The sequence below is a fragment of the Salminus brasiliensis genome, chromosome 24, assembly GCF_030463535.1.
Source record: "Salminus brasiliensis chromosome 24, fSalBra1.hap2, whole genome shotgun sequence".
In the NCBI taxonomy this organism is placed as follows: domain Eukaryota; kingdom Metazoa; phylum Chordata; class Actinopteri; order Characiformes; family Bryconidae; genus Salminus; species Salminus brasiliensis.
In genome coordinates this window covers 21,099,408-21,126,235 of record NC_132901.1, presented here as the reverse complement: position 1 = coordinate 21,126,235, position 26,828 = coordinate 21,099,408, and the positions used below count along the sequence as shown (strand labels likewise).

Below are 26,828 nucleotides of genomic sequence, written 5' to 3'. Positions count from 1 at the left end.
TAGTGGACTGACCGGTACGTAACGGCCTGTAGAGCTCGGCAGTAGCAGCTGGCCAGCCATAGAGAGCGGTCAGTCAGCAGGTTGGGACAATGAGACACCTTCAGGATAAGCAGATTTCCTCCAGTTGCTTTTAGCATTGCCTCCAAACCCTCCTCTAGACAACCACTGAGTCCACAGCCATATGCATACAAGCACACACATACACACACACACACACACACAAAAAAAAACACAGCGCAGAAATTATGAGACACTGGACACTAATCTGATGTCAGAAAGATGTTGGATTATTAATATTAGACAGATGTTACATTTTAGTTGACAATGAAAATCATGTTGATTTAAAAAAAAACAGCATTGGGTTGACATCAAATGCCAACATTAGAAAGATGTTGATTTTTGGTTACTTAACACCACAATTTGAAACCAACAACAACAACCAACAATGTCTAGTAATATTGGAATGTCACATTGAGTGGACGTTAAGATGCAGACCAGACGTTGGTTTCTGGTCACCATATCTCACAACGGTACAAGACGTTTGGAAGACGTTGGATTTTGGTTCACTGACACCACAACTTGAAATCAACAACAAGAACAATGTCTAGTAATGTTGGATTTACACATTGAGTGAATGCTATGATGTTGACTAGATGTTGGGTTTTGGTCACCATACCCTCATCTAAATTTGTTAAAGTTGTACGTCAATATAATGTTGATGTGAGACATTTGAAAGACATTGGATTTTGGTTGCCTGACATACATCATGATGACGTTGATGTGAGACGTTTAGAAGACGTTGGACTTTGGTTCACTGACACCACAACTTGAAATTAACAACAACAAAAAAAAACGTCTAGTGATGTTAGAATGACACACTGAGTGGATGCAAAGATTATGATGTTGACCAGATGTTGAATTTTGGTCACCTGGTTGGGTTTGATCAATGTACGTCAATATAATGTTGATATCTGAAAGGCGTTTGAACTTGAAACCACCAAAATAGTAACATCTAATGATGTTAGAATGTCAGACTTAATTCACATTAAGATTATGAAGTTGACCAGACACTGGATTTTGGTCATCGTACCTCACAACTAAATGTCTATATTCTACGTCAGAATGACGTTGGCGTGGGGTGTTTGGAAGAGGTTAGGTTTTGGTTACCTGACACCATAATTGGAAACCAACAAAAAAACACGACATCTAGTGATGTTAGAGTGTCACTCTGAGTGGATATTAAGATTTTCACATTGACCAGACGTTGGGTTTTGGTCATCATACCTCATGAAGTTGGTTGGCTACTTAACATCACAACGTAAAACCAACAAAAATATAAACGTCAGCTGTCATCACTATTCTACGTCAAACAGACCTTGGCATTGAATTTTGGTCATCCAACGTCACGACCTGCCTTCAGTCCCTGATTTCTTTCAGAATCAAGCTGCAGCCTCAGTAAAAAATGGGATTACTTCAATATATTTTCGAGTGCCCTTTAAGCGAGGACAATTCTCTTGTCTAGACAGACCCCATAAAACAACGTAAAGGAGCGGGAGCTGATGTGTTCGTCAATGGAAACCAGCCCTGGGCAATTTCAACATCACGTCCTGCTGCTTCTGGTGGAGGACGTGATCAGCCTTATTTGGATAGGCACAGGCTTTTTCATTTAGAGATAAAGAGTGTTCCCCTGGCACCTCCATCTTAATGCAGAAACACTGAGTCAGCATGCTGTACGTGTGTGCCTGTGTGTCTGCAAGAGCGAGATAGGTATGAGTATAAATGTGGGAGACAGAGTGCTAAACACAGACATTATATAAAGAAAAGGAAAAAAAGAAAAGAAGTATGGGGCTAAAATGAGGAACACAGACAAAGACCTGTCGTCCCATCAGGCACTAAATACCAAACATACTGCACAGGCTGGAATTAACACTGCTCTAAAACAGAGTACATCAATGAGGGTGGTACCGTGTGCTCTTCAGATACTCCTCCTTGGTCTCCTTCTTCCCTCTTTGTCTGGGTTTGAGGTTCTGCAGGATCAGAGAGTGCGTCTGCGTGCACCACTGAGAGAGTGTGCACAAGAACTGCAGGCCCAGATAGACAAATTCAGTCAGAATGAAACAATTCAAATAAAAATGGAAGTGATTATTTAAGCAGACGTTCTGCTAATGTTACATGAAACTAGCTCAAACCATGAAATTCACTTGCTCTCAAAAGCTGTAAGGTGCTCTGCCTTGCTTTGGTCTGCCATGTGCACTTTAGCATATGGCTCTGTCTGTTTTGGTCTTGGCCGCCACCCTAGCCCCACCCAGTCATTAGTGTTCCCACCTATGCCACCTTTGTAGCCTTGCTAGTACTTTTGTTATCCTCCCCAGGCCTCTCTGGGTTGTCTAGTACTTATACCCCTGTGTTTGTGCTGTTTCTTGGCCTTGCATCCTAGCTCTTAGCTGCTAGCTGCTGTATGCTCTTCAGTCTGTTATTTTGTGCTCATTGTCCTGGTCTCTGTTTTTGTCTCAAGTTTAGGCCCTGGATTTTGTTTTCTCACGCTAACCATAGACTAGGAGACTTTGAGACGACCCTGAAACTACTACTGTTAAAAGACTAAAGTCTGAGGCTTTCTCACATCTAATGCTGGCCTGACACCAAATGTTTTTTTGAGAGATTACTCTGCCGCAGACAAATTTCTAGTGTCGGAATAAAATCAGGTGAGTCTTGTCAGAGTTGCAGTAGGCTGGTCAGGATAGATGTTAGGGTAGCTGTCTTAACCTTTTCTCGTCTTGACGTTCTGATAACATCAGCTGTTTTTAATATTATCACATGTTTGTAGTCTCGGCTCATGCAGATCGTGACACTTAATAGCCAGTAGGTACGTCAACATGATGTTTTGCTATCTGACCCCACAACTTGAAAGCAGCAAAAAATAGCAACGTCTAATGATGTCAGAATGTCACGTTGAGTGGATGTTAAGATTATAATGTTGACCAGACGTTGGTTTTTGGCCAGCATATCTCTAAAACCATAACTAAATGTTGGTGTTGTATATCAATATAACGTTAATGTGAGACGTTTGAAAGACGCTGGATTTCTGTTATCTGGGTCAAATTAAAATATTAAAACTTAGTACTACTTTGTTTATAAATACTTTAGTCATATTTGTGTTTTTTTAATACTTCCATATTGGACCATCACTATCTAATTGAGTCGTGGTGAAATTTTTCATGATGCACTGGGTCGTATTCTAAAGAACTGTAATCAAACTGATTGTAAGATCAGGGATCTACACTTCTACATGAAGTGGCTGTTAAAAACTGGAACCTTAGAAGAGATGCGAGCGTTCTCCAGGAGCACTCTGGTCCACACAGCAGGGTGACGCGCCACAAACTTCCAGTCCCTGCACACCTCGGCAGCCCTCAGCAGGGTCTTGGTGTCCAGGTAGGTGAAGATGCAGAAGAGTGCGGCTCGCATCTTCAGTACCTCAGGGCTGATGACCTCACTGGACTTGGAGGGGCTCTTCTCATGGCGGCAGGGCTTGTAGCCTGCCTCAGAACGCCCTGGGAAAGGAGGTAGAAGTAACAGTGTGTCATACAGTGTCAGGAAAGACATGAGCAAGTCCTGTTCTTCTTTATTAAGTACTAATTATGTAAAGCTGCTTTGGTGACGACAACAGTTGTAAAAAGCGCTATACAAATAAATTTGACTTGACTTGACTTGACATTACTCGTTACTTACAGTGGAGGAAATAACTATTGGATCCCCCACTGATTTTGAAAGTTTGTACTTTGACAAATAATTAAACAGTCTATGATTTTTATGGTAGCTTCATTTTAACAGTGAGAGATGGAATATCAAAAAGAAAATCTAGAAAATTAAATAATATTTAAATAACAATAATTTGCATTTCATACAAATAACACATAAAACATACAGTCAAGGAAACAAAGGAGTGGCTCCATAAGAAGCATATCAAGGTCATGGAATGGCCTAGCCAGTCTCCTGACCTCAATCCCATAGAAAATCTATGGAGAGAGCACAAATTCAAATGCACGCCTAAAAACCTTCAGGATTTAGAGATGATCTGCAGAGAAAAGTGGGCCAAAATTACTCCTGAAGTGTGTGCAAACCTTATAAAAAACTACAAGAAACGTCTGACTGCTGTGCTTGCCAACAAGGGTTTTGCCACCAAGTATAAAATGATGCTTTTCTAGGGCGTCAAATACTTATTTCCTTCAATGAAATTCAAGTTAATTTTTATTTCTCATTTCATGTAATTTTCTCAGGTTTTCTTTTGATATTCTATGTGTCACTGTTAAAATAAAGCTGGCATACAATTATGAGACGTTTCATTCATTTTTTGCATTAAAAAGTCAGTGGGGGGTCAAATACTTATTTCCTCCACTGTATATTAGCCTGGTAGCTCCACATATCAAATGTCTAAGGGGGCCATTGGGGACCTTAAAGAACCCATACCAACATGTAGTCTTTAAGCACTGTTGATGAGGCAAAATGTACACTCCCCAGTCTATACAGCGCATATAAGAATACTGAGCTGCAAAAACAGCCTGTTCTCAACATACAGTATTTGAATAAGGGCTGTCCCATGCTTTTTAGCCTGGACTGTTAGAATCGTGAATAAAGCCTGATGCAATGCAGCCAATCAGAGAATCTGAGCTAATTTACATATGTCAATCTAAAGGTGACGCAATGAAAACAGCTTGTTTCATTTTTACTAAAAAAGAGCAGTTTAGCTCCGCCCATGATAAAGCAAAGAGTGTTGTAGTCTGGACTGCTTGGTGATTGAGACACAATATCGGGGCACAGGGCAACCAATCAGAAGAGAGGCTATTATATAGTATATATAGTCAGTCTTAAAGCCTGACAACAGACTGTTTGATTTTAAAAGACTAAATAATTGTTGGTATATAAAGTGTCATAAATGGCTCATAAATATTTATTATATATAGAGTCCTATAACACATAATTACATGCACCTATGTCTTCAATTAAAGGTTAAAACAGTCATAACTAACTCATTTCTAATAAACAGGTAGACAGTTTGCACATTGTTAACTGGTGGCTAATAAGCTTTTGCCTTGTAGCCCCAGGACAAAAGTAAAGAGGCAGACGTTGGACATCAAACACGTCTTGGCTGATTAACTTCGTTTAGGGTAAATTGTGTAAATGTGATTTTCTGGACAAACTTTTCTGTTAAACCTGATTGAAGTCAACAGGGAAGTCTTCTGGATGCCTTGCCCGCTAGGGTGCTATACTGCATGCGGTCACATGGTGACACCAGAGGGCCATAAACAAAGCAAAGCCGCAGACCCCATTGCAGTGCCTGCTCCGTCCTAGAGCACTGCAAAACGTCACTTAGGACATGTGATCAGCAAACGTTTGGATATCTCAGCGCCAGCTACAGAGCGATCAGCTGCCTCTTGAGTCACGCACTGCACAGCTTGCCAGAGACCCATTCTGAAGTAACAGCAGGCTGCTGAAGGCTCCCTCCCACACTCAAGACTTTCACACATTGCCCAGAGCCAAGAGCAAGAAAGAAAATGACTCCTGGTGCTTTTAGAGGAATGCTGAGGGAAACGACCATGAGCAAGAAGCTCGGATTGATCCACAACATCCAAATAATATGTTTATATCAGAGTTGCTCTTTTCCGTTTTTACTACAGGTTATTAAAGGTCGTTGCTTTCAGTGCTAAATGAGAGGGTGAAAGCAAGTGAGAAGATGAACAAATTCAGAACATCTAATATGGGTGAAGGAGTTTCCATAATGGAGCTGCATTATAAATAAAGCATGGCTCCCTGTGGCAGAGAGGGGGATGATGAAAAAATGAGGCCACTAGAGGACAGCAAAGTAGTTGAGATGGATAAGGTGTAGCTGTTGATCAAATCTGAGATGTAAGCCGGTGTGTGCAAGCCTTTATCAACATGATCTGAGCAATGCTCCTTTTTGAGCTTCAGAAGAAGAGATGGACGATGTGAGATTCGTATTGGTATCAGCAGATACTTATATTTGACAGATTCTTCAAACTTAATATCCTGTGGGTAAAGCCCAATATCCTGTGGGTCCTTCAAAATGACTCGAGGTATGGGCTCTACAAGACCTCTGAGGGTGCCTTGTAGTATCTTTAGCAGCAGAACCAGTAAGCTGTAAGTAAGGTGGAGCTGCTGTGGGCTGGACTTGTGGCTTGTTCCAGCTCATCCTAATGAAGCTTGATCAGCCTTTGTGATGATGTGATGTTCCTCAAACCATCAGGGCAGAGCACATTATGCCCCTGAAAGAGGCCAATGCCATGATAAGGGTATATCTGATCTAAAGCAAAGCCTAGGTCGGTGGCTCCTGCCACACTGACGTCCAGGTGAGGATCCTGGCCAGGCATTTCCCAGCAGAACATTGTCCAGAGCCTGTAGTCCTTTCACAGTGCACCACATATCGCTGGACCAGGCAACCTTCTTCTATTGCTCTAAGTTCTGATGCTCCTGTGCCCACCATTGGTGCTTTCGACAGGGCATACTTTTGGGCAGTCTACCTCTATCTTTTGTGCTTCATATGCTGCAGTGGTCATTAAGTAACTGGGTTCTCTGTGCATTACTCAATCCCAGTGGACCAATGAACAGGTATACTCTGATGATTTCTTATGTAACACCTGTTAAATCTGTGCAAATGACAGTCTTGATCCTTGTCTTCTATTTTGTGAGATTTTACAGCCCAAGCAGATCTCCCTCATATTGCTGCAGCGTCAGACAGATTGGCTGCACTGAAGAAACCGGGGAACTGCAGGTGCAGCTGAAAAACATTAGATCTTTGCTTATTGCATTGGGGAATGAGTGGGAGTCATCATGTGACTGCTTCATGAATACTGGAAAAGAGAGAACATGGCACATAGACTGGAGGGAGATGACTCTTTCTAGTGCTGCAGCATCCTCGCCAGCTAAAACGAGAGGGAGATCGGCTGAAGAAGAACTGCTGGATGCTGGTAGAATGTTTTTGGACTTGTTATCCACAGTATGGCAGCATATGAGAGGCATGATCAAGTGCAAAAGCACTAGGACAACCTATTCATTTGAAGTCATTCATACTCTGTATCCATTGGATACAGCATCCATCGGGATACTGTATCACACTGTATCCACTGCAGGCACTCATGCTAGCCTAGAGTCCACAACTCATTTGTTAAGAGCGTGTTTGTGTGTGTGTGTCTGTGTGTGTGCATGCAACAGCAGCCGTCTGGCCATTACTCATCCCCCCCACAGTTGCCGCCCCTGGCTGATCTGAAGTCAGTGAGTGGGCTGCTGTGCTCATTACTCATCCCTCTGTGGCTCTAGCCCTGGCTGTTCTCCGGAGTGCTCCAGCAGTAGTGGCTTTCGCACTGACCTAGTTTCCCTGGCCTGCGTCCTGCACTGCTGCCTGGACTATTGTGGGTGTAAGGAGACAGACCCCAACTCCTAGCTCTAGCCGTGACCCGCGAGTCTACCAACTGGTGGATGCAGTCGGAGGGACGCTGGACACAACCTGTAGCATATGAACAGTTGTATAACTGCTTGATGCGTTATGACTTCATGCCACTTGTGAAACTGCTTGGGCATCCCTATGACTGAGAATGTGTGTCATGCAGAAAGGAGGGATCAGGGAAGTTTGGCGTAGTCTTCTGGCCGGAAACTGTGCTTCCTGAGTCTTTTTGCAGCCTGTTTGCAATGCTGGAATTATCGTAATGAGGTAAATACGAGGCAATGACCTAAAGATTGCACAGGAACATTCAAGTTTCTGTGACGTCAGGACAGCAGCCAGAGCAACCGGGTGGGTTTGGTAGTTTCCAGCACTGACACCTGACTTTGTGAGTTGAATCCTCCAGCTTGTGCTTCATGGCTCAGGACTCGTTCCTGGTATTGGACTCTAGGTCAGTAGGTCTCATGCTTTATTCACTTTAATTCATTTATTTATATTTATTTAAACCCCTTTTTCTCCTAAATTTAGCAGAGTCACTTAACACACAGACTCCCCAGGACTCCCCAAGGACACCGATTACTGGCAATGCTCCAGACACTAGGAGGGGATGGGCATGCACAAGCCTCCTCCGATGCATGTGAAGCCAGCCGCTGCCTCTTTTCGAACTGCTGCCAATGTGGCATCACTGGGCAGCCAACAAACTCAGAGGAAAGCACCGGATCACCAAGCTCTGATACACATTAGCTAACAGATGCCTCTGCCGGCCAACATCACAATCTGTGTGATGAGGGGAGAGAGCGCCATCTTTCCAACCGGAGAGAACGTGGCCAATTGTGCTCTCTCAGGCTCTGGCTGCTGATGGCAAAGCAGCATTACTCAGTAGGCCTCTCATCTTCATTATTTTGTTATTAGAGATATTAGACAAGCTTTTCTTAGTGTAGAAGATGACTAGATTAAGATAGTCATGTTTTTCTTTAATTTTATTTCTTTAATTTTCTTAGGTACAGAGAAGGAACGGAAGTGACTAACTCTTTGACCTGCCTTTATCCAGCCCATTCCCCTTTGACCTTACCTGTGCCCAACCGGTATCCTCCACGGTGGCCCCCATGCTGCTGGCTGTCAGCGGACGCCCTCCTCTCCTGCTCCCACAGTTCTGCCTCTGACTCTGTGGTGCGGGATCCCACGTCGGACACGTCACCTTCCTCGCCCTCCGTGCTGTTGCGGTAAGGCCGCCGCTGCCAGTTCTGGATGGCCTGCTTGCGGAGCCCCCAGTTGCGGGGTCCACCCCCACCAGACACAGGACCCCGCTCGTAGGCCCCAGAATCTCCCAGACGGCACTGCGCATGATAGTACTGTGCCTCCAGGCTGCCCTCCAGAGCGTGCAGGTCCACGCTGTCACTGTCGTAGCCTGCCACTGAACCCTGTGACGCCGACTTGACCCGGCCAGACGCCCTGTGGGAGAGATGCTTTTGAATTCAACTCAGCTTGGAATGGTGGGTGGATGTAGTATTTTGGTGCTTATGCTTATAAAACTTTAAAAGCTACTTTAAAAGCTCATGCTGCTGTCATGTCAGTGTTTACCCCTTGAACCCTAGGTTAATTATTCAGCAGTCTGTTAAATAATGCAGAAACTGTTGTGAATTATTTGGTAACCACTTGGTTTTGCATATTTTGTGGTATCCCACAAGGTTCTATTTTAGGTCCTATGAAATTGATTTTATTTAAGCCGATTAAGCCAGTAATGCAGTTACGAGAGTGAAGAACTGCAGCGTGGGCTCACATACAGGGTCTTATGGGTTAAAGTCTTGTATCACAGATAGTTGAGGCTGCTGCACGGCATTGTGGGAAAAGAATGTCCTCCTCCAGGGCTTTTGCTGGGACGGAATTTCCACTGGGGATTCCAGCCAGACACTTAGTCACTCCTTAGACATTACAGCTTGTGGCTGCTCTCTCAGACCAAAAGGGAGGGACCTGGCCGAAGCAGACTGGCTATTGGGACTGCTGACAGTGACTGCTTTGACCTAGGGAAAAATGCTAATTTCCTACTTGTAAATACCACAAACGGTCTACTGGCTACCATGGCAACACATTCTTGCAGTTTACACACACCTTAAAAGTCTTGTAGTAACACACATAAACACACACACACACCAGGGATGCCGTCAGCTCTCCACAGCTCTGCCAGCTCACTGACCTTTGCTGGTTTGTTATGGAGGTGCAGATGTGTCGCGTGATTGGACGTTTGTAAGGCTATGAAAACACCCTCGCCGTGTCTCCAAACAGAAGCACCACCGTCCCAGCTGTTCCCAGTCACAAGAAAATCCCCTTCGGGGACCTCCATGCTAAATTACACACTGGTGGAGGACTGCATTACTGCATTAACACACTGCTAATGCAGCAATTACAGTGCTATTCAATAGCATCTCATCTCCACATTGCAATGTGATTTTACAATAACATCAACAGCATTCCTGCTGACTCCATGCTGGTGGGGAAAATAGCCTATTAATACTGCTTCATATGTAAGAGCCACAGAATGAATTATCTAGAATGATGCATGTGAATGGTAAGTAGGTAGCAGTCAGAGTCAACAAAACATCATTTAACAGATTAACTGTATGTTAGCATTCTGTCAATTACACCTTCAGAGAATTTTACTCATTAAAATTTGGACTTCAGCAGTTGGGCCACCTTGATTATAGTAAATGGATCAGCATGTGGATGTGGAGCTTTCTGTGTGCTATCATCCTCTATAATAGAGCTGTGTATTAGCAGGAACCAGTTGATACGGTGTGTATCTTGGTACAGGGGTTTAGATTCACTATATTGTGGTTTAAAATGTTAGGAAAACTTTAGAAACTTTAGAAACAGAAGTAAAATAAAATCTGACGAAATTTTTACTTCTACTCTATAAGCTAAATTATTAAAATGTAGAATTTTTAACCACCTTTACTCTCTTTGTAACAGTTTATTTGATTTAAATCAGTTTACTTATTTATTTATTTATTTATCATTATTATCTGTCTGCATAATTTTAGTTAGATATTATTATTATTATTATTATTATTATTATTATTATTAAATAACATAAATAAATAACATTTTTGTATGTATGTCTTTTTTATTTTTGTGATTTGTTAGTTTCATTTCTTTTGTTTAAATTAGATAATTTGTTTGCTTGTTTAAAATCTTACTTTAACTTTATTTTAAAGCAGTTAAAGAAGTTCATGTTTAGCTTTTTTATTTGCTAACTCTGGTATTATTATTTATTTCATTCTAGATTCACTTAACGCTTTTATTCTTACTCTTATTGGTTACTTGATTTGTTGTCCTTCTGTTTTTTATTTGTTCATTTTATTTGTTCATAGATTTTAGTTGAATTAATTATTTTTTATTATTTGTGTATTATATGTGACTACACTGAAAATAGGGGTCACCCTCAATGTATTTCTTATATATAGGTATTATATATAAGTGGGAAAAAAGGTTGATTGCTAAAAGAAGTTTAATGCCGCCTTTGCTGTTGGATGCACTGAAGTAGTTTCTGTGCAAATATGTGCACATTCAGATATTACAGAATTCATACAGATAACATTGATTTATTAAATAAATAACAATAAAAGGCTTCTGCCATTTAGTAAATTCCTATTTGCCTATTTGTTAAATGATAATTTGTACCAAAGAAAGAAATCAATACATTATTAGATCACCCTCTTCATGTATCAAAAATACATGCAATGCAAAACATCCTGTATAGCCCCATATTGACTTACAACATCCGGCTGAACAGAGGGGAATCTCTGAGGCATAAGTGTCATCAACTTTGGGAATGTTACAATATGGGTAACCCACACTCTCTGGAGTCCAAGACACAAATACACGCTACACAGATGGACAGCCCTGTGTCAGTCACTGCTCTCAGCGCTACAAGAGACGTTACTCATGTGTGTTATGTTTTTTTTTTTTTTTTGCAGCATTATATAATGATGATGATGATGATATTTTATATGTATATATTTATATACTGTATATCAAAATGCATTTAAAAATATATTCGTCAGATCTAAGTCGCGATGACAGAAGGACAATGCGTGGGAAGACCAGACTCACGGTCAGTCAACATGATTGAATAACAGAGAGATACGAGTGATCGATCTGATGCAATTCGACTGACTGACTGTGCTATATGTAATATCATATCAGGCTATTAAGTCTAGTAACTGTCATCTGTTATCACTCAAGCATTATGTCATTATAACTCCGCTTCTGTTTCGGTGACTCAAATGGATAAACTAAAAAACTGTTTGTGGACACCCCTTCTCCTTTAAGTTGCACCCATTGCTGACACACACACACACACACACACACACACACAGTTTGTCTAGTCCATGTAGAGAAGTACTGCCAATAGAATAAGACTCTCTGGAGCAGATAAACATGAACCTATTGGTTTATAGAGGAGTATAAAGCCTTTCCCAGCATTGAGCAGTGGAACTGTGTTCTCTGAAATAATGAATGGTGCTCCACCCAATACTTTTGGGATGAGTTGGGGTGTGGAGTTGAGGATGAGGTTTGATCTAACAAACCCTCTTGTTACTTAATGCAATCAAATGCTCACAGCAATGCTCCTTCAAAATCTAGTAGAAAGCCTTCTTCCCTGGACAGTAGAGACAGTTACTCCAACAAAAGGAGGATAAGCTCTTTTTAATACTCTTGATTTCTGAAGAAACAATAAATAAGCACGTGTCCAAATACTTATGTCTATATATGTGATATACCGTATTACTGCTATACAATATGAAGCTTCTTTCAGGATGTTTCTATTCACCAATATCTTAACAGAAATACCTAGACCCTGCAGAGCCGTCCTTCTCCAAATCACCAGAACATTCAGGACTGTTCTTTAGCTTCTGGCTAACACATCTGCTCTGAGTCAATAGGCCTTATCTTGGGGTGCCATGTACTGTGTACTCCACTGTTTGGCCTAGTTGTCTGCTGAAGTCTTGCCTGTACACAGCAGGTCTAAGCCATGTCATCAGTGGAGCGGATCTAGTTATCCTTCACTGATTCTTCACCTGCCTCTGGCTCTTCTGTGGTACAGATGGAAGTCAACACGAGTGCAAAACTGACTTACCCAGTGCTGGGTGAGGAGCGCCTGTCAGAAACCTGGTACATCCCCCTGGACCCAGAGATACTGGAGTTCCTCTGTGTTAGAGACAGGTGGAAAGAAAGAGAGGAGGGTAAGAATGAAGTTCAGCCTGAGATCACTCAGTTATTTGACCTCCATCAAGAATAATGCAAACATCTACAGTACGTAATCTCATCCTCAAGGCCATACCACAGTGAATGTCTTTGACCTGGAGTAGCCTGACTTGCTGCTGAAGTAAAGAGGTGATATCAGAGGCTGGAAGCTCCAACTGATTCAGTAGCAAAGACAAAAATTCCAGCTTTTTTAAACAACTCCCTGAAAAGGGATTCCAGACGTCAGGCAGCAGCAGAAAAGACATCCACTGTGAAGCTAAATATAAACAGCAGGAAAGGAAGTAATAAAAAGGACTGAACAACTCTTACAGGATAGAGAGAGGCTGGGGAGAGGGTGAGGGAAAGAAAGAGAGAGAGGGAGGGAGGGAGGAGAAACCCTGATGACGAGAATGACTGACAACATCTCAGATCACAATTCGTTCATGCCAATCAGAAATTCACGGCATTATCAGCGTGGGTGCTTAACCGCTGTCCCTCAAACATACTGGCATGTCACTCAAGTCAGCCACGCTGGACCATGTGAGGACTTGTATATTCTAAGAAGAGCAGCAGGGTTGTTCTCTCCCAGTCATAGCGAGTATGGCTTCCTGTAGCTGAGTCAAAACCCTGATGCTGGCCTACAAAGCCAAGAAGGGACCAGCCCCTCCGTACTTGATGGTCATGGTCAAAAGCCGGTCCGTACCAAGAGCCCTTCGAGCTTCAAGTACGGATCGGCTTAATTCGCCATCCTTTAAGATCCATGGAAGACAAGCGCTCAGGCTTTTTTCTGTTTCTGTTTTTCTGGTGGAACGAACTTCCCCTGGGTATCCAACGTGTAGTGTAGAGTATTATGGTCTCCATACTGATTTCTGTATTTAGCAGCATCTAAGCTTAGAGGGATATTTTGGATCCTAGCGATACAAACTAGCTAAGGGTATTTTCTGAGTAAACAGTGAAGCTCTTCTGTAAGTCGCTCTGGATAAGAGCGTCTGCTAAATGCCTTAAATGTAAATGTAATGTATAGCACTCCCCAGTGCCAAGGTGCTAGGCAATGCCGTGTGGCCAAGGGGTCAGGTAGATGTAGGCTGTAGCCTGTTTTTTGTCTGGAATCACTACCGACCTTCCAATAACACAAACTGCTATGTGTAGGCTACACTTATGTCACCCTTCCAATGTATGTATTTAGCTACTTTAGGTTGCACCCACTGCTGACACAGATGTGCAAATGCACACACACAGTCCCTGTAGAGCAGTACTGCCAATAGAATAGGACACTCTGGAGCAGATAACCATGAAACTATTGGCACCATGTCTAATGCCAGGTGTGGGCTAGAGGGATATGAAGCCCCCCAGCATTGAACTGTGTAGCAGTGGAACTCAATCTCCACAAATCTCTGGAATGAGGGATGGTGCTTCATCCAATACTTCTGAGATAAGTTGGGCAGTTGTATCGGCAATCGTCCGATTATACTGAATCTGTATCGGCCACAAAGACACTGACTGGTCAACGTCTACTCCAAACCTTTCTCATGTCTCATGTCTTTTATATGAAATTAAAACAGCAGCATTTCAGACAGGCACCACTGATGATAGCTTTGGCATCTCCAGAAATATATTAGTGGGTTTGATTTGACATTAATAATATATAATAATAAGAGATTCTATTTTGGGACTTCAAATTTTGCTTTATTACAGCATGCTGTTTTCCTCTCAGTCGCCTTAGGGAGTGGCAACATGAGGCGGAATCTACTGCACAGCCCTCGTTTTCCAAAATCCAATCAAAACACAAACCACAACAAAGCCTTCTAGTCCACATGGAGAGATTTCCTGAGCAATAAACGCACTGCCTATCTTCCTTCCCCACTGGAGGCCTATTACTCTGCTCTCTAAGTCAGTGGCACAGCCGCACAGTCATGAGAGAACGCCAGCCATGCCTCTTGATGAAAGTGAGGCATGTGGAAGTGTGTAAAGGGTGGTAAATTTCAGCCTAAAACGGCCACAGTGTTTCGTGTTGTTCTGCACATGCCAAACAATTTTATTAATTGTTGTATTAGCAATTATAGTGTAAAAAAAAAATTATAAAAAAAAAAATATCTAAAGAAAGCACCTCAGTGTGATAAAGTGTGACTGCTGAAAAGATGTATGGTGGCATTATTAACTATGATATTAAGTACTGTGACACATCTCTTGTATATGGGCTTAATGGTTCAGTGCCAAACCTGGGCCAATCAATGTGCTATTGTGCTAATGCAGGAAACACACTCTTACACACACACACACACACACACACACACACACACACACACACAAACTAAAACTCAAACTGCCATTTAAATATCCTCAGTTTATCTCAGTGTTGCACCGGCTATCTTTACTCTTCTCTTTCAGCCTCCTCACCCTTTGTACCTCCTTCATGTGCTCTACTTAGGCTTTGTTCCAAATCTCTGTGTGCCCTTCTCCTGACATCACTGAATCCAGACTTGGTATCAGTGGGCAGGGGAATATAGGTCATGGGCTGGCATTTGGGAGCACATTTGGGAACACATGTATCTGGTGGTGCCGTCACTGTGAGTCATCGGTGCTATTTGCTGTGGAACTGGCTGAACAAAAGCCCCACCCCCTGACTGCAGGTGGACCGGGACGTCCCTTGTGTGGCTGGGTGTGGTAGAGGAGGCAAGGAGGCTCTGACTAGGGCTGTTCTGCAGTTGCATAAAGAGAAATCTACCTTTTTGTGCCTGCTTGCATTGTCCATCACCAACCTCGACTCTGGATTTACAACTTGAACAATAACGCCAGAATCAGACCATCTCTTCCTCAACGGCTAAAGAAACTCGTATCTACTGTAATCTTCTAGCCAGCATTAGGTCCAGAACTCATGTGGCTCATTCTAACCTGTCTAATCTTCTTCTATCCAAACCCTCTCACACTCTCAGATCTTCTTCAGCTGGGATCCTCACCATTCCTCCATCCAACATCCAAGGCTTTGGTGAGGAAGCCTTTTCTAGATTTGCTCCTCAACTGGTACTCTCTTCCTCCATAAGTCCAACAGCCTAACTCACTCTCTCCATATTTAAATCGAATCTTTCTTGGCCTAAACTACTCCTCCACTAGGTCTTCCTCATGTCTCGTACTTTCCTTTCCAAAGGTCTATAGAAGCCCCCCCCCCTGAAAACGTTCTATATAGAGCCACAGCCTTTGGTAAAGAACCACTGAAGAATCCCACTCAATTTTTTACATTTCAAGATACAAGTACTGGCTGTTACGGACAGTTTGGGGTAGGCCACAACATTAAGTGTCTCCCCAACCTTCCTAAATCTCGACCCACCAGAACAATCACAGACACAAAGATACTAATCTCAGTTGTTTTTTTTATTTTGCCACTAAGGAAGCACAAAACTTCAGAAATGGTTACAGCCCAAAAATAAGACAAAGGTATTCCTCCCCAAACTGACTTAAACTTACAAAAAGCAAAGAAAAGAAAATACAACAAACATAACCTAACTCCCCTAAATGTTTAAGCTTTAGGCACAGGATTTAATATACCACTGTAGAGTAGTGGTATATATATTAAATATTTAGTAACTCATGAAGAGCAAGCCACACATCTCCACCACATGGTCTGGCTGGACAGGTAAGTGGTTGGTGTGGCGCAACAGATGTGGTTGGTGTGGCGCAACAGATAACACCACCATCTACCATTGCGTTACAACAACACCATGTGGGAGACCAGGGTTCGATTCCCGGTCTGGGTGACTATGCTGCGCTACACCGATAAGAGTCCCTGGGCAAGACTCCCAACACTACATTGGCTCACCTCTGTAATACGAGTAACCTTGTAAGTCGCTCTGGATAAGAGCGTCTGCTAAATGCCATAAATGTAAATGTAAGGTAAGGGTAATGGAAAAGAGGAAGAGCCTAAAAGTAGCTGGTTGACTTGGTTATAAGCGCTCCTCCAACACCAGCTCAGCCAATCAGAACAGAGTCTCGTTCAGCTCAGCAAGCACACCTGTAGACTATTTGATAGTCAACTGAACTTGGGGGACGCTCGGAAAGGTGAGGGGATACAAGAGAACACTAATGTAAACAAAGCCTCTGTGCGTAACACTAGCAAAGAAGCTTTTGATAAAGCAACTTTATAGACAAGCGATTTTAACATAAATGTAACAAGACTTTGGACTTTCTCTATTGGATCATGTCAATCTTAGGGGAAGTGAGCATTTTCAATCCAGCTGTCTACCTTCTAATTTGCTTCTTCCTGGTCAGGATCACCATGAGTCTGGAGGCTACCTGGAATCACAAGGCAGGGCAGGAATACCAGGGGCACAGTGCCAGTCCATCACAAACAGGGTACCACTTCTACACCCAATCACAAACACACTCATATCTGGGGAAATTTAACACAGCCAATTTACTTGTGCTTTTGGAAGGTGTAAGGATTTCACACAGACCCACACAGTCTCTCACAGACAGAGACCAGAGCAAGAATTGACACCCCAACACCCCAGACCCCCGGAACTGTGCAGCACAGGCCGTGGACATTTCCAAGGTTTAAAAAAGGAGGTGCAAGGTCCCAAAATGACAGAGACGATATGTTTTGTTTGTGAGGCCTCAGCCATTCGGTGATGAACCAGGAGGAAAACACACGGGTGTTATGCCCATAAGACATGCCCCTGCTCCCTCCTCGATTAATTCCGATGCTCACAGCTCACTGCATTCCCATCTACACCCTGAATGAATATTTCACACGCTCTCAGGATGGCTGGGTTTACCGGCTCCGTACAAATTAATGAGAAAATTGCAGATCAGCGACACGCCGGCCTCCGCGATTTGTGTGTATCTCCGGAGATATTCTCACTTGCTTGCATGCTTGATTCTCTCACCACGGGGATAGATACGTTTTTCCCAAAATTCCCCAAAGTCTCAGACCGCGTTTCAACAAACTGCCTAAATATAGGTCACTGGAAACACTGTTATATCCAGTGTAGTGTGAATGAGGACAGAATAAAAATAGCTGAACCGATCATACAGGAAATCGCTGTCCATCGCTGGGTACCAAACTGTGGGGGGCAATTTAGCATAGCCAACTCACCTACTATGTGTGTTTTGGGGGTGGGAGGAGACAGGAAGTACTGGACTGGGGGAAATGCACCAAAACTAATCCTGTCCAACAGTGATTATTTTTAGAATTACACACTGTTCCCTCTGAAGCATTGGTTGGCAGATTCCCGCGCCGGCCAGCACCAACACTACAGCGATGTGGAGAGAGAGTATGCCATCTATGCACCTGGAGAGAGAAAGGCCAATAGTGCTCTCTCAGGATCTGGCTGCTGATGCCATGCAACCTGACCCGGGATTCACCAACCAGTGATCCTCAAGTCATATCTAATCCTCTATAACCTGGTGGGTCTTGATAGGACACTGGGAACCACTTATCCAAAAAAAACCTTGGGGGCACTTTAACATAGCCGACTCACCAACTATGTGTGTTTTTGGGGGAGGGAGGATACAGGAAGTACATACAGGAAGTACCCTGAGCAAACCCACATGCACTGAAGAAAATGGCCCAGATTTCTCTTTAACATTGACTGGAGAGAGGTTGGAACCCACAACTCTAGACCCCTGGAGTTGTGTGGCACACATGTCTAGATTTGATTGACATACAGTACACAAAAGCCTACAATACCACCCCATCTGTACCTGTCGTCCATTGGGTTTTGAGCCCTGCAGGCTGCAGCGTCCCAGGCTGCCATTGGGCGTTGTTCCACAGCTGCTTATGATCTGGAGCTGTTTCTCGGCTCGGTCGGCCCTGTCCAGGAGCTCCTCGATGAACTGCTGCAGACGAACTTTAGCGCTGGCTTCCCGCGCTGCCGTCTCCTGCAGGAACTGGTCGATTTGGGCCACCTCTCTGCAACAGAAGAATGACAGCAAGGAAAAGGGTGAGATATACAAGCACACACACACCACTCAAAACACCCAGCTGTACTGACTCAAGGCCCTTTATAGCATCAGAAAGAAGGTTACAAAGGGGATCTTGAGTAGTGCATCTGTCTAAGCATAAGTCTGGTGATGCCACAGTCTTGTGGCAGAAAGCACAAGGGAGCTCCCCCACATCACTCAGAAAAAACTAGAGACGGGCTTGGAGTGGCTAATGCTAGGTCTAATGCGCTTTCATGGCCCAGGGGTTTGCCAGTTCGAATCCCGACCCATGGCACTTTACCATCAGTGTTCTCTTTGGGTGGGGAGATGGCACCCTATTCCCTCATCAGCTGTTAGCTGGTGCAGTGGAGCTGGGTAACCAACACTTTCCAACTAATACACATTACACATATCAGTACACCCTTAATTCTATATCTACAAAACAAATATCTACAATGCCCTATACAATATATGGGCAAAAGTATTGGGACACTTGCTCATTTACTGTTTTTTTTCTAAACTAAGGGCATTAAAAAAGAGTTTGTCCTGCTTTTGTTGGAGGAACTGTCTCTACTGTCTAGAGAAGACTTTCTACTAGATTTTGGACCATTGCTGTGAAGATCTGATTGCATGCAGCAACAGTGTTAGTGAGGTCAGGATGTTAGATGATTATTGGATGGAGCACCATCCATCATTCTAGAGAACACAGTTAGTTTCACTGCACTACAGCTCAATAATGGGGGGCTTTATACCCCTCTAAGCCACGTCTGGCATTAGGCAGCATGGTGCCAATAGGTTGATGTTTATCTGCTCCAGAGAGTCCTATTCTATTGCCATTACTACAGGTACTAGACATGCTGTGTAAGTGTGCATTTGCACATCTGTGTCAGCAACGGGTGCAACTTAAAGTAGCTGAATGCATTCATTAGAAGGGATGTCCATGAACATTTGGACAAATAGTGTCTGGTGTCCCGTAGTAGTTTAATAGGGGTTCGATTCTGAATAATACAGCTAAATCAAAGATGTCCACAGACAAATCAATCCCCCACCAACACACACACTGCAGAGTCTTGCTTTCTGCATGCGTACACACACACTCCAGACTGTCCAACTTCTGCTCATAGCTTACTAATGAGTCTATCTATTGTCTTCCTTTCTCCTCTGTGTCCCCCACCTCTATCTCTCACTAGCTCCCGCCCTCTCTTTCTCTCCCTCTCTCCACTTGTTTATGTGCTCCGACATTCTGCAAATCCCTGGAGGAGCACTGCCTCCGTTATCTTTGTGGAAGACACATCTCTGCTTAGAAACAGCCGCCTGCACTACTGTTTACAACATGGCCTCAGCCATTTTCAGCAGCTTGTACACAAAGAACGACACACACACACACACACACACACATATGCACACTAAGACCTTTTTAAATTTCATTTAGTTTCAGTCGTGTCCACTTAGCCACTGCTGCTCTGCCGCTACTTCGACTGGGGACCTTCAGTGTCTTCTGGAGGACTGGAAGACACGTCTTTCCTGAAAGTCTTTCCTGTCCCCAGGCTGAAACTTCCTGATCAGCGATGGAGATTACAAGCGACGTTTGCGTAAACCCACATGAAAGCACGCCTGATGTGTATGAATATCAGATCACTATTTACTACTGCAAGCTCCAGTCATTCTGTAAGTGAGGGCTCTGGAGAACTATGGGAGAACCTAATAATTTCCACATTCTTCAACAACCTACAGATGATGCATTTAGGGTCTGAACCAGAATAGCAGGTGTGAAAGGTGCACTGGACCATGGTCTGGACCAAAGAAGATACCAAGAGATCTCGGTCTCAGTCTGGATCAAACTGAACCATGATTCAGTTCCATGTTTTTAAATTTGCACCCAATTTGCAGCCAGACTAGCCTACTCGTTTGGAAGACCCGCCCCTTCTCCCAGACCAAGCGTGTCTCAGATCACCTTCACTGAGCTTACAGCGCAGAAGCAGAGCAGATTTTTTCCTGGATTCCCAGTAATGGATGCTTCAACAGTAAAAGTGCCGTTCCTATGTCTTCCTATGATATAGTAGAGTTCAAAATCTGATTTCTGAGGGAAAACTAGAAATAGGAAAATTTTAGCACAGAGAAAACTAGCTGTTGGAATTTGGAGAAACTGGAGATAGAAAGAGTTTAGTAGAGTGGAGAAGAATGAGATGAAAGATGGGCTATTTTGTCACTGAAACAAGGAGATGGGTGGAGCTACACTCTACAACCAGCCAGCAGAGGCACTAGACCTGTGGTAGCTTCACCTTTGAGAGCTGTTGTGCTGTCCATGTGTTCAGTGTACAGTCATTGGTTCAGGACTAATTACAGGAAGCTAGAAGATAAACATGGGCAGCTGGGGTACATCTGATTACATCATGGTTATGAATGTGTTCATTTATTTTGCCACCAAAAAGACGACCTGCTGGACTGACAACACACCAACGGCAGACGTCCGCCCCTCTACAAACCAATCAGTATCAAGTACAGGGAGACGCAGCCCATAGGATGATGGGATGTAGGTACATCGTGTCACGTGCTGTGGTGCGCTCATCAAACAGCAATGTGAGACCAGAACTAACCGGATTTCTCAATGTAACAAAAACACAAGCCTTGGTCTGGACTTTTGAAGTGAACCTTTAGGTGTGAAAGGCCCTATAAAACAGAGCTGGAATGGGAATCAGGGGGCGGGGACAGGGCCTACTAGGCTGACGAAATTGCTTCACAGTAGCTAAATACAGTGTGCTGCGGGTGGCAGAGACCAAACTGTAAAAACAGGGAGGAGAAAATGCTTTCCCACTTGGAAAAGAGAGAAAAAGCGTGAGTGTGTGTGTGTGTGTGTGTGTGTGTGGGAAGGCGTGAAGAAAGAGAAGAAAAGTCACTACTGTTTGAGGCCTTCTTTTTCCCTTTTCTCTCATGGCTCTGTGTGTGAATACTGAGCCTGTGTGTGTGTGTGTGTGTGTGTGTGTGTGTGTGTGTGTGTGTGCCTGGAGGCCTTTTCTGTTTGTTTCTTCTATTTCTGGCGCTGCAGTTGAAGATATCAGAGTCTATCCTGTCACCAAGCGTGATGCATGAGAGACAATGCAAAAGTGACTTCAAGGTGATTCTGTGCATATATATATATATATATATATATATATATATATATATATATATATACATATATATACACACACACCAATGTGGTCTTGAGACTCATACTGTCATCAGCTGGCAAGCTCAATAATGCAAAACTTTGTTTTGCCCAACTATCGCGGATACAGAGCTCAAAATCAGTCTTGGGACTGAGGGGTTCTTCAGACCGTCTACACAAATAACCCCAGTAACTGTTACTGGGTCTTACGGGGACCCTAGAGCAGAAGTAGCACAGTGATGCTATGTTAATGTGGCTTCCATACAACCTCATCCTGCTAGGCTGTTTTTCAGCAGGGGGTAGCAGCCCAAAGTTTTTTCTTAAAGTAATTAATAGTTTTCTAGTTCTAGTTTCAAGTTCTGTTGCTCAGTTGACACCGCAAGGATTGATCAATTATGATGATCTACAATGATGTACGTATGAATATCATAAAGCTCAATTTGGAGGTATCTCACTGTATAGCCATCCTCAAGGCCTGCAGATCCAACCATGCTTACACAGGGAAATCTGCTCAGCGTAAACTCCATGGCACAGCCCCGGTATGCATTAAATTTTGAACCACCAAGGTATTCCTCACACAGCACGAGAGAGCTAAATTGAAAACACCTCCCTGTGGCTCCTCTCTACGCTGTCTAAAAGGATTTTCGACCTTGTCCGGATTTAATATTACACGAACTAACGCTCTGTAAAAGACTTTGTACTAAACGCCGACTCTTTATCTGTGGGGAGAGAAAAAACGGAGAGGAAAATTAAACACTGAAACTGCATTAGAATAACATCCAAATTAGGTTAACATAACAGCCTATAAATTATGACTGAGAATCGTAATGCAATAAAAATGAATATCCATAGACAGGCCGGGCCTCATGAATCTTCGTTACAGTACTTCAGCTCTCTGCCGCAGTGAGTTATTTTTCACCAATTAGGAGCTGAAGTGAAAGAACACCAGACGTAGTAAACATATCGATCACAGTAGGAACTGTAGGAAGATGACACAGTGTGTACAGACAACTGGTAAGTAGTGGTGGACATCAGTATTCAGTGGGCAAACCCTTGTCCCCATTGGTATGCACTCTTAGCCATTAGTAACAGAACACTGCCCCACAAAAAATGACACCTGAACTTATCTAAGGGTTTCTGATGGATTTCAATGGACATTTTAAAAAGTTAGGCCTCGACTAGGGCTGTCACTATTATTAGAGGATCGCTGGTTCGATTCCCAGTCATGCTGCTAGCCATCGGCAGCCGAGGCCACGAGAGAGCATGGTGCGTCGAAGCCGGGTATGCGGCGCCTCCCTTCAGTTCAGAAAATGAGAGGCTCGACTGCGCATGCGCCGTAGGGGGCTTGTGTTGGTCTGCCCTCCCTAGTGCAGGGGCAGTGTATGTGTTGGGGCAACTAGCGGTCCAAATTGGGTTTCAAAATGAGTAAAAAATCGGATGGAATTTAAAAGAAAAAGACAACATAATTGTCTGATATTCTGTGTTGTTGTCTTTTATCCTTAAAGATATCATACACTATGATAGTAAGGGAGATTTCTACAACCTCTCACAGAATCCAGTTTAAGCTCTTTGCAGCAGCAGCAGCAGCAGGAGCAGCAGTGCAAGCATTAGTCCATTTTAATAAGAGTGAAGGTACACACAGACCTCACTGTGTGGAGGCTCGACTGGCCAAAGCCAGCAAAGCCAGCAAAGCCAAGGGGCCAGTCACTTACACTCTGTTCAAAAAGAGCTCTGTGCTGGGCTGTGAGAGGCTAAAAAGAGAGCATTCAGGCTCCTTCAGGCAGCATGTGTAAATATGTACATGTATGGCCTTTATTTTAAAATAAGAACTTTCTTGCTTTACAATCATATACAAAATATCTACAATCATTAAGAAACAGATAGTGTTTGTTACTAATAACAGCTGTTTAATGGTATTTAAATATCCCACATGTCTCTTGTCCCATCACAACCTTCATAAAGATGGTTTCTGTTTCTGTCCCTGTGCTTTTAAGGCTTATTTATGGAATGACTGATTGGCTGGCCTGTACTGCACCCCATTCTAAAAGCAGTCCAGGGTGATACACTCCTTCTAACCTCACTCCAAACTCTTAAGTGAAACCCTTAAAAAGCCTATGGCCAGCCAGTTCATACAAGTCCCTGAAGTTACTGAGCAATACACCTAAGTATTGAAGTGTTAAGAGGTTAACCTGTATACCCTTTAATATGCTATGTTATCTGGCGAAGAGACAAAGACCTTTTTGAAAAGCTAGACGTCCCCAAACTTTCAACAGGAAGTGTAGACAAAAGAGGTCCAGGGCCCCGTAATGACAAGCAAGCAATTAGCGAGCTGATGGGCGATTTCCAGCCCTAAGGTGCCACTGTGATTTTAGTTAACTTGATGAATGTGCAAAGCTGTGCTCATTAGGTATTGTTTTGCAGAGGATCGATACTTGGCCCCTGCACAGCATGGTGTGCAATGACGAAGCAGAAAATAGCCTGCCTTCACACAACAACATGTTGTGCTTAGATAGGAAAAGTCACCTAACTCAGCTAACATGCTCATGTGGGGCTCACAGGGGTGGAATGTGGGTTCGAGGTGGGCATGGGCTCTGAGTGGGTTTGTACATACTTTGTTACTGGGAAACAGTTGGGATTCTCAAATGGGCACGATTGTTACAACCCACCTTAATCTCACATGGGTCCCATTTAGGCCCCATGTGCAGTGTTCAACTCAGACAGGGCCCATGCTTAACCCCTACTGGTCCCATCACTGACCCTGGTGGGCATCCATATGTGGGGTGAACATGGAACCTGAGGACAAACCTTTCTGGTTCCCCATTGGACTATAGACTATTTAAATGGAGAGATGTCCACAGCTAAATCAGTAGTATTAGCAATCTTAAAGCCTACATTCTGGCCATAGATTTGTACACTTCCCTCCAAAATGAAAGAGAATCAAACACATCTTGGCCCATCACTTACAGTCATGCGAACAAAGTAGGACACCATGAAAACCACACACCTTTAACAAAAACTATATTGACAAAAGTATTGGGACACCTGCTCATTCACTGTTTCTTCCAAAATCAAGGGTATTAAAAAAGAGTTCATGCTGCTTTTGTTGGAGTAACTGTCCAGGGAAGAAGGCTTTCTACTAGATTTTGGAGTAGCAGAATGATCATCACCCCACCTCATCCCCAACTTCCCAACTCATCCCAAAAGTACTGGATGGAGCACCACCATCATTCCTGAGGACACTGGCGAGGGGCGGGGCTCTATACCCATCAATAGGCATGGTGTCAGTAGGTTCATGTTTGTCTGCTTCAGAGAGTCCTATTCTATTGGCAGTACTTCTCTACAGGGACCAGACAAGCTGTGTGTGTGCATTTGCACATCTGTGTCAGCAGGTGCAGCACATCAGCTGCAGATAATTCGAACTTAGTAGAGGGGTAGAGGGGCTGAGATTCTCCATGGCCAGATCCCAAGAGCTCTAGATATCAGCTGTTCTGCTGTCCGCTAAGTACTTTACAAGTGGAGAACATCTTAAAAAACTGCCAGCATGGCCAGATCAGGTTGTTCTAGCATGTTCTGCCCAAAAGCAGACCTCAAGATTAGTACAGATGTCTGCAACAATCCTAAAATGTTCATATGTTTAAATATGTTAAAAAAGACATGGGGTTTTTTAATGGGGTATCCTATCGTTTCAGCTGACTGTACATGTAGGAAACAGGAAAATGTGAACCTCATTTATTGGCTGATCCATTACTCTGCAATTACAGTACGTTACTAATCCTTTCAAAAGAATTTCAAAACTTCGCTAATCCATTTTCAACCTCATAAAGCTAAAGATGGAAGGATACAGGAAGCCAGACAGCCAGACGGTGCGAGGAAAATCACACTGGGTTAAAAATAGTTAAGAGTAGAGTTGTCCTGACAGAAGTAGGTGAGTGGATGTTCTAATGCTGCTTTCATGTCTGTGTTTAATGGTGAAGTAAACAGAGGAGATGTTCCGGAGTCCCTGTGACCTCGTTTCAGGGAGGTACTGCAGCGTTTATTCGATCTTGCCCTGTCCTGATGGACGCTGACAAAGCGTGCAGAGATGGGACTAAATGGCTCTGTCCTTTTGAGCGCATTCCCAAGCTAGTATAACAAGGCTGGAGAGCGAGCTGAAAGCATGGGGAGGCCATGTCGTTCTGTCTTTCTAGTTTCCTCTTTCTTCCGTTGGTTTCCCATCTGTTTCCATCCAGTGTTCGATGCTCTCGTTTGGCTGTCTGTCTGTTTTCCTATTAGGGTGTAGAGCACTGACCTGATGAAGCATATCCACTGCTGAAGTGTGTGACAATAAAGAAAGAAACAAAGACAGGCGAAGGGAAGGGTGGGCAATGTGATGAGATGTCATTTTAATCTGAATAATTTATGCCTAATTTACGGCTACATCAATAGGTCGATTTTTTTTTTGTCGCAAAAGAGGCCCAAATAAGCAATGCCCACGGACGTGAAAGTGTGCAAAGCATGATATACAAGGCAGAGGCAGCATTTTACTGCATCACGACAATGATGCACAAACCAAACCAAACAAAACTAAAGCTCCTAAGGTCCAATACAGTTGCTGAAGGAAAGGTAAGGCAAGCTTGAAGCGAATCATTTTAGAATCGGACTAATGTCAACCCAGTCAGGGTAACTTTAGGCAATAAGCAGTTCAGCAAATTTAAAGATGATATTAAATATTTAATGTTGTTCCTTGGTGTATAAATAGTAAGTATATGATGTTAGTTGGCATACAGAATGCTCAAATATGGTTCAAAAAGCCTATTTACCACCCTGTTATTCGAGTGAAACACCCTGATTTTCCTTTTAGGAAGGACTGCTAAAATATAAAGCAATAAGATCTGGCTGCTATACTCACAGATGCCGCATTGCATAGCCTAGCCTAGCCTAGCTTTCAACACTGTAACACGTGTGCTTCTGTCCTCACTGATGTGGTTTGTGGTTAGAAGGTTAAAGAGATTGTAGTCAGGTTAGCTTTTAGCCTAGCTCAATTCCATGGGTTTGGCCTTCTTGTGTGGTGCTTTTCCCTATAAGGAGTGGTTA

General features: G+C 43.4%; 1 protein-coding gene across 1 annotated transcript in view; it reads right to left on the bottom strand.

Annotated features, from left to right (window-relative positions):
- Window positions 1-26,828, bottom strand: part of fbxo41 (F-box protein 41) — an 81,755-nt gene that overhangs the window by 14,138 nt on the left and 40,789 nt on the right. The window contains exons 3-8 of the mRNA XM_072669932.1: window positions 18,389-18,596; window positions 12,585-12,655; window positions 8,523-8,902; window positions 3,313-3,548; window positions 1,966-2,081; window positions 13-165 (exon numbers count right to left, since the gene is read on the bottom strand). Coding sequence (XP_072526033.1) covers window positions 13-165; window positions 1,966-2,081; window positions 3,313-3,548; window positions 8,523-8,902; window positions 12,585-12,655; window positions 18,389-18,596 — 1,164 coding nt within the window. The remainder of the gene's footprint in view (window positions 1-12; window positions 166-1,965; window positions 2,082-3,312; window positions 3,549-8,522; window positions 8,903-12,584; window positions 12,656-18,388; window positions 18,597-26,828) is intronic.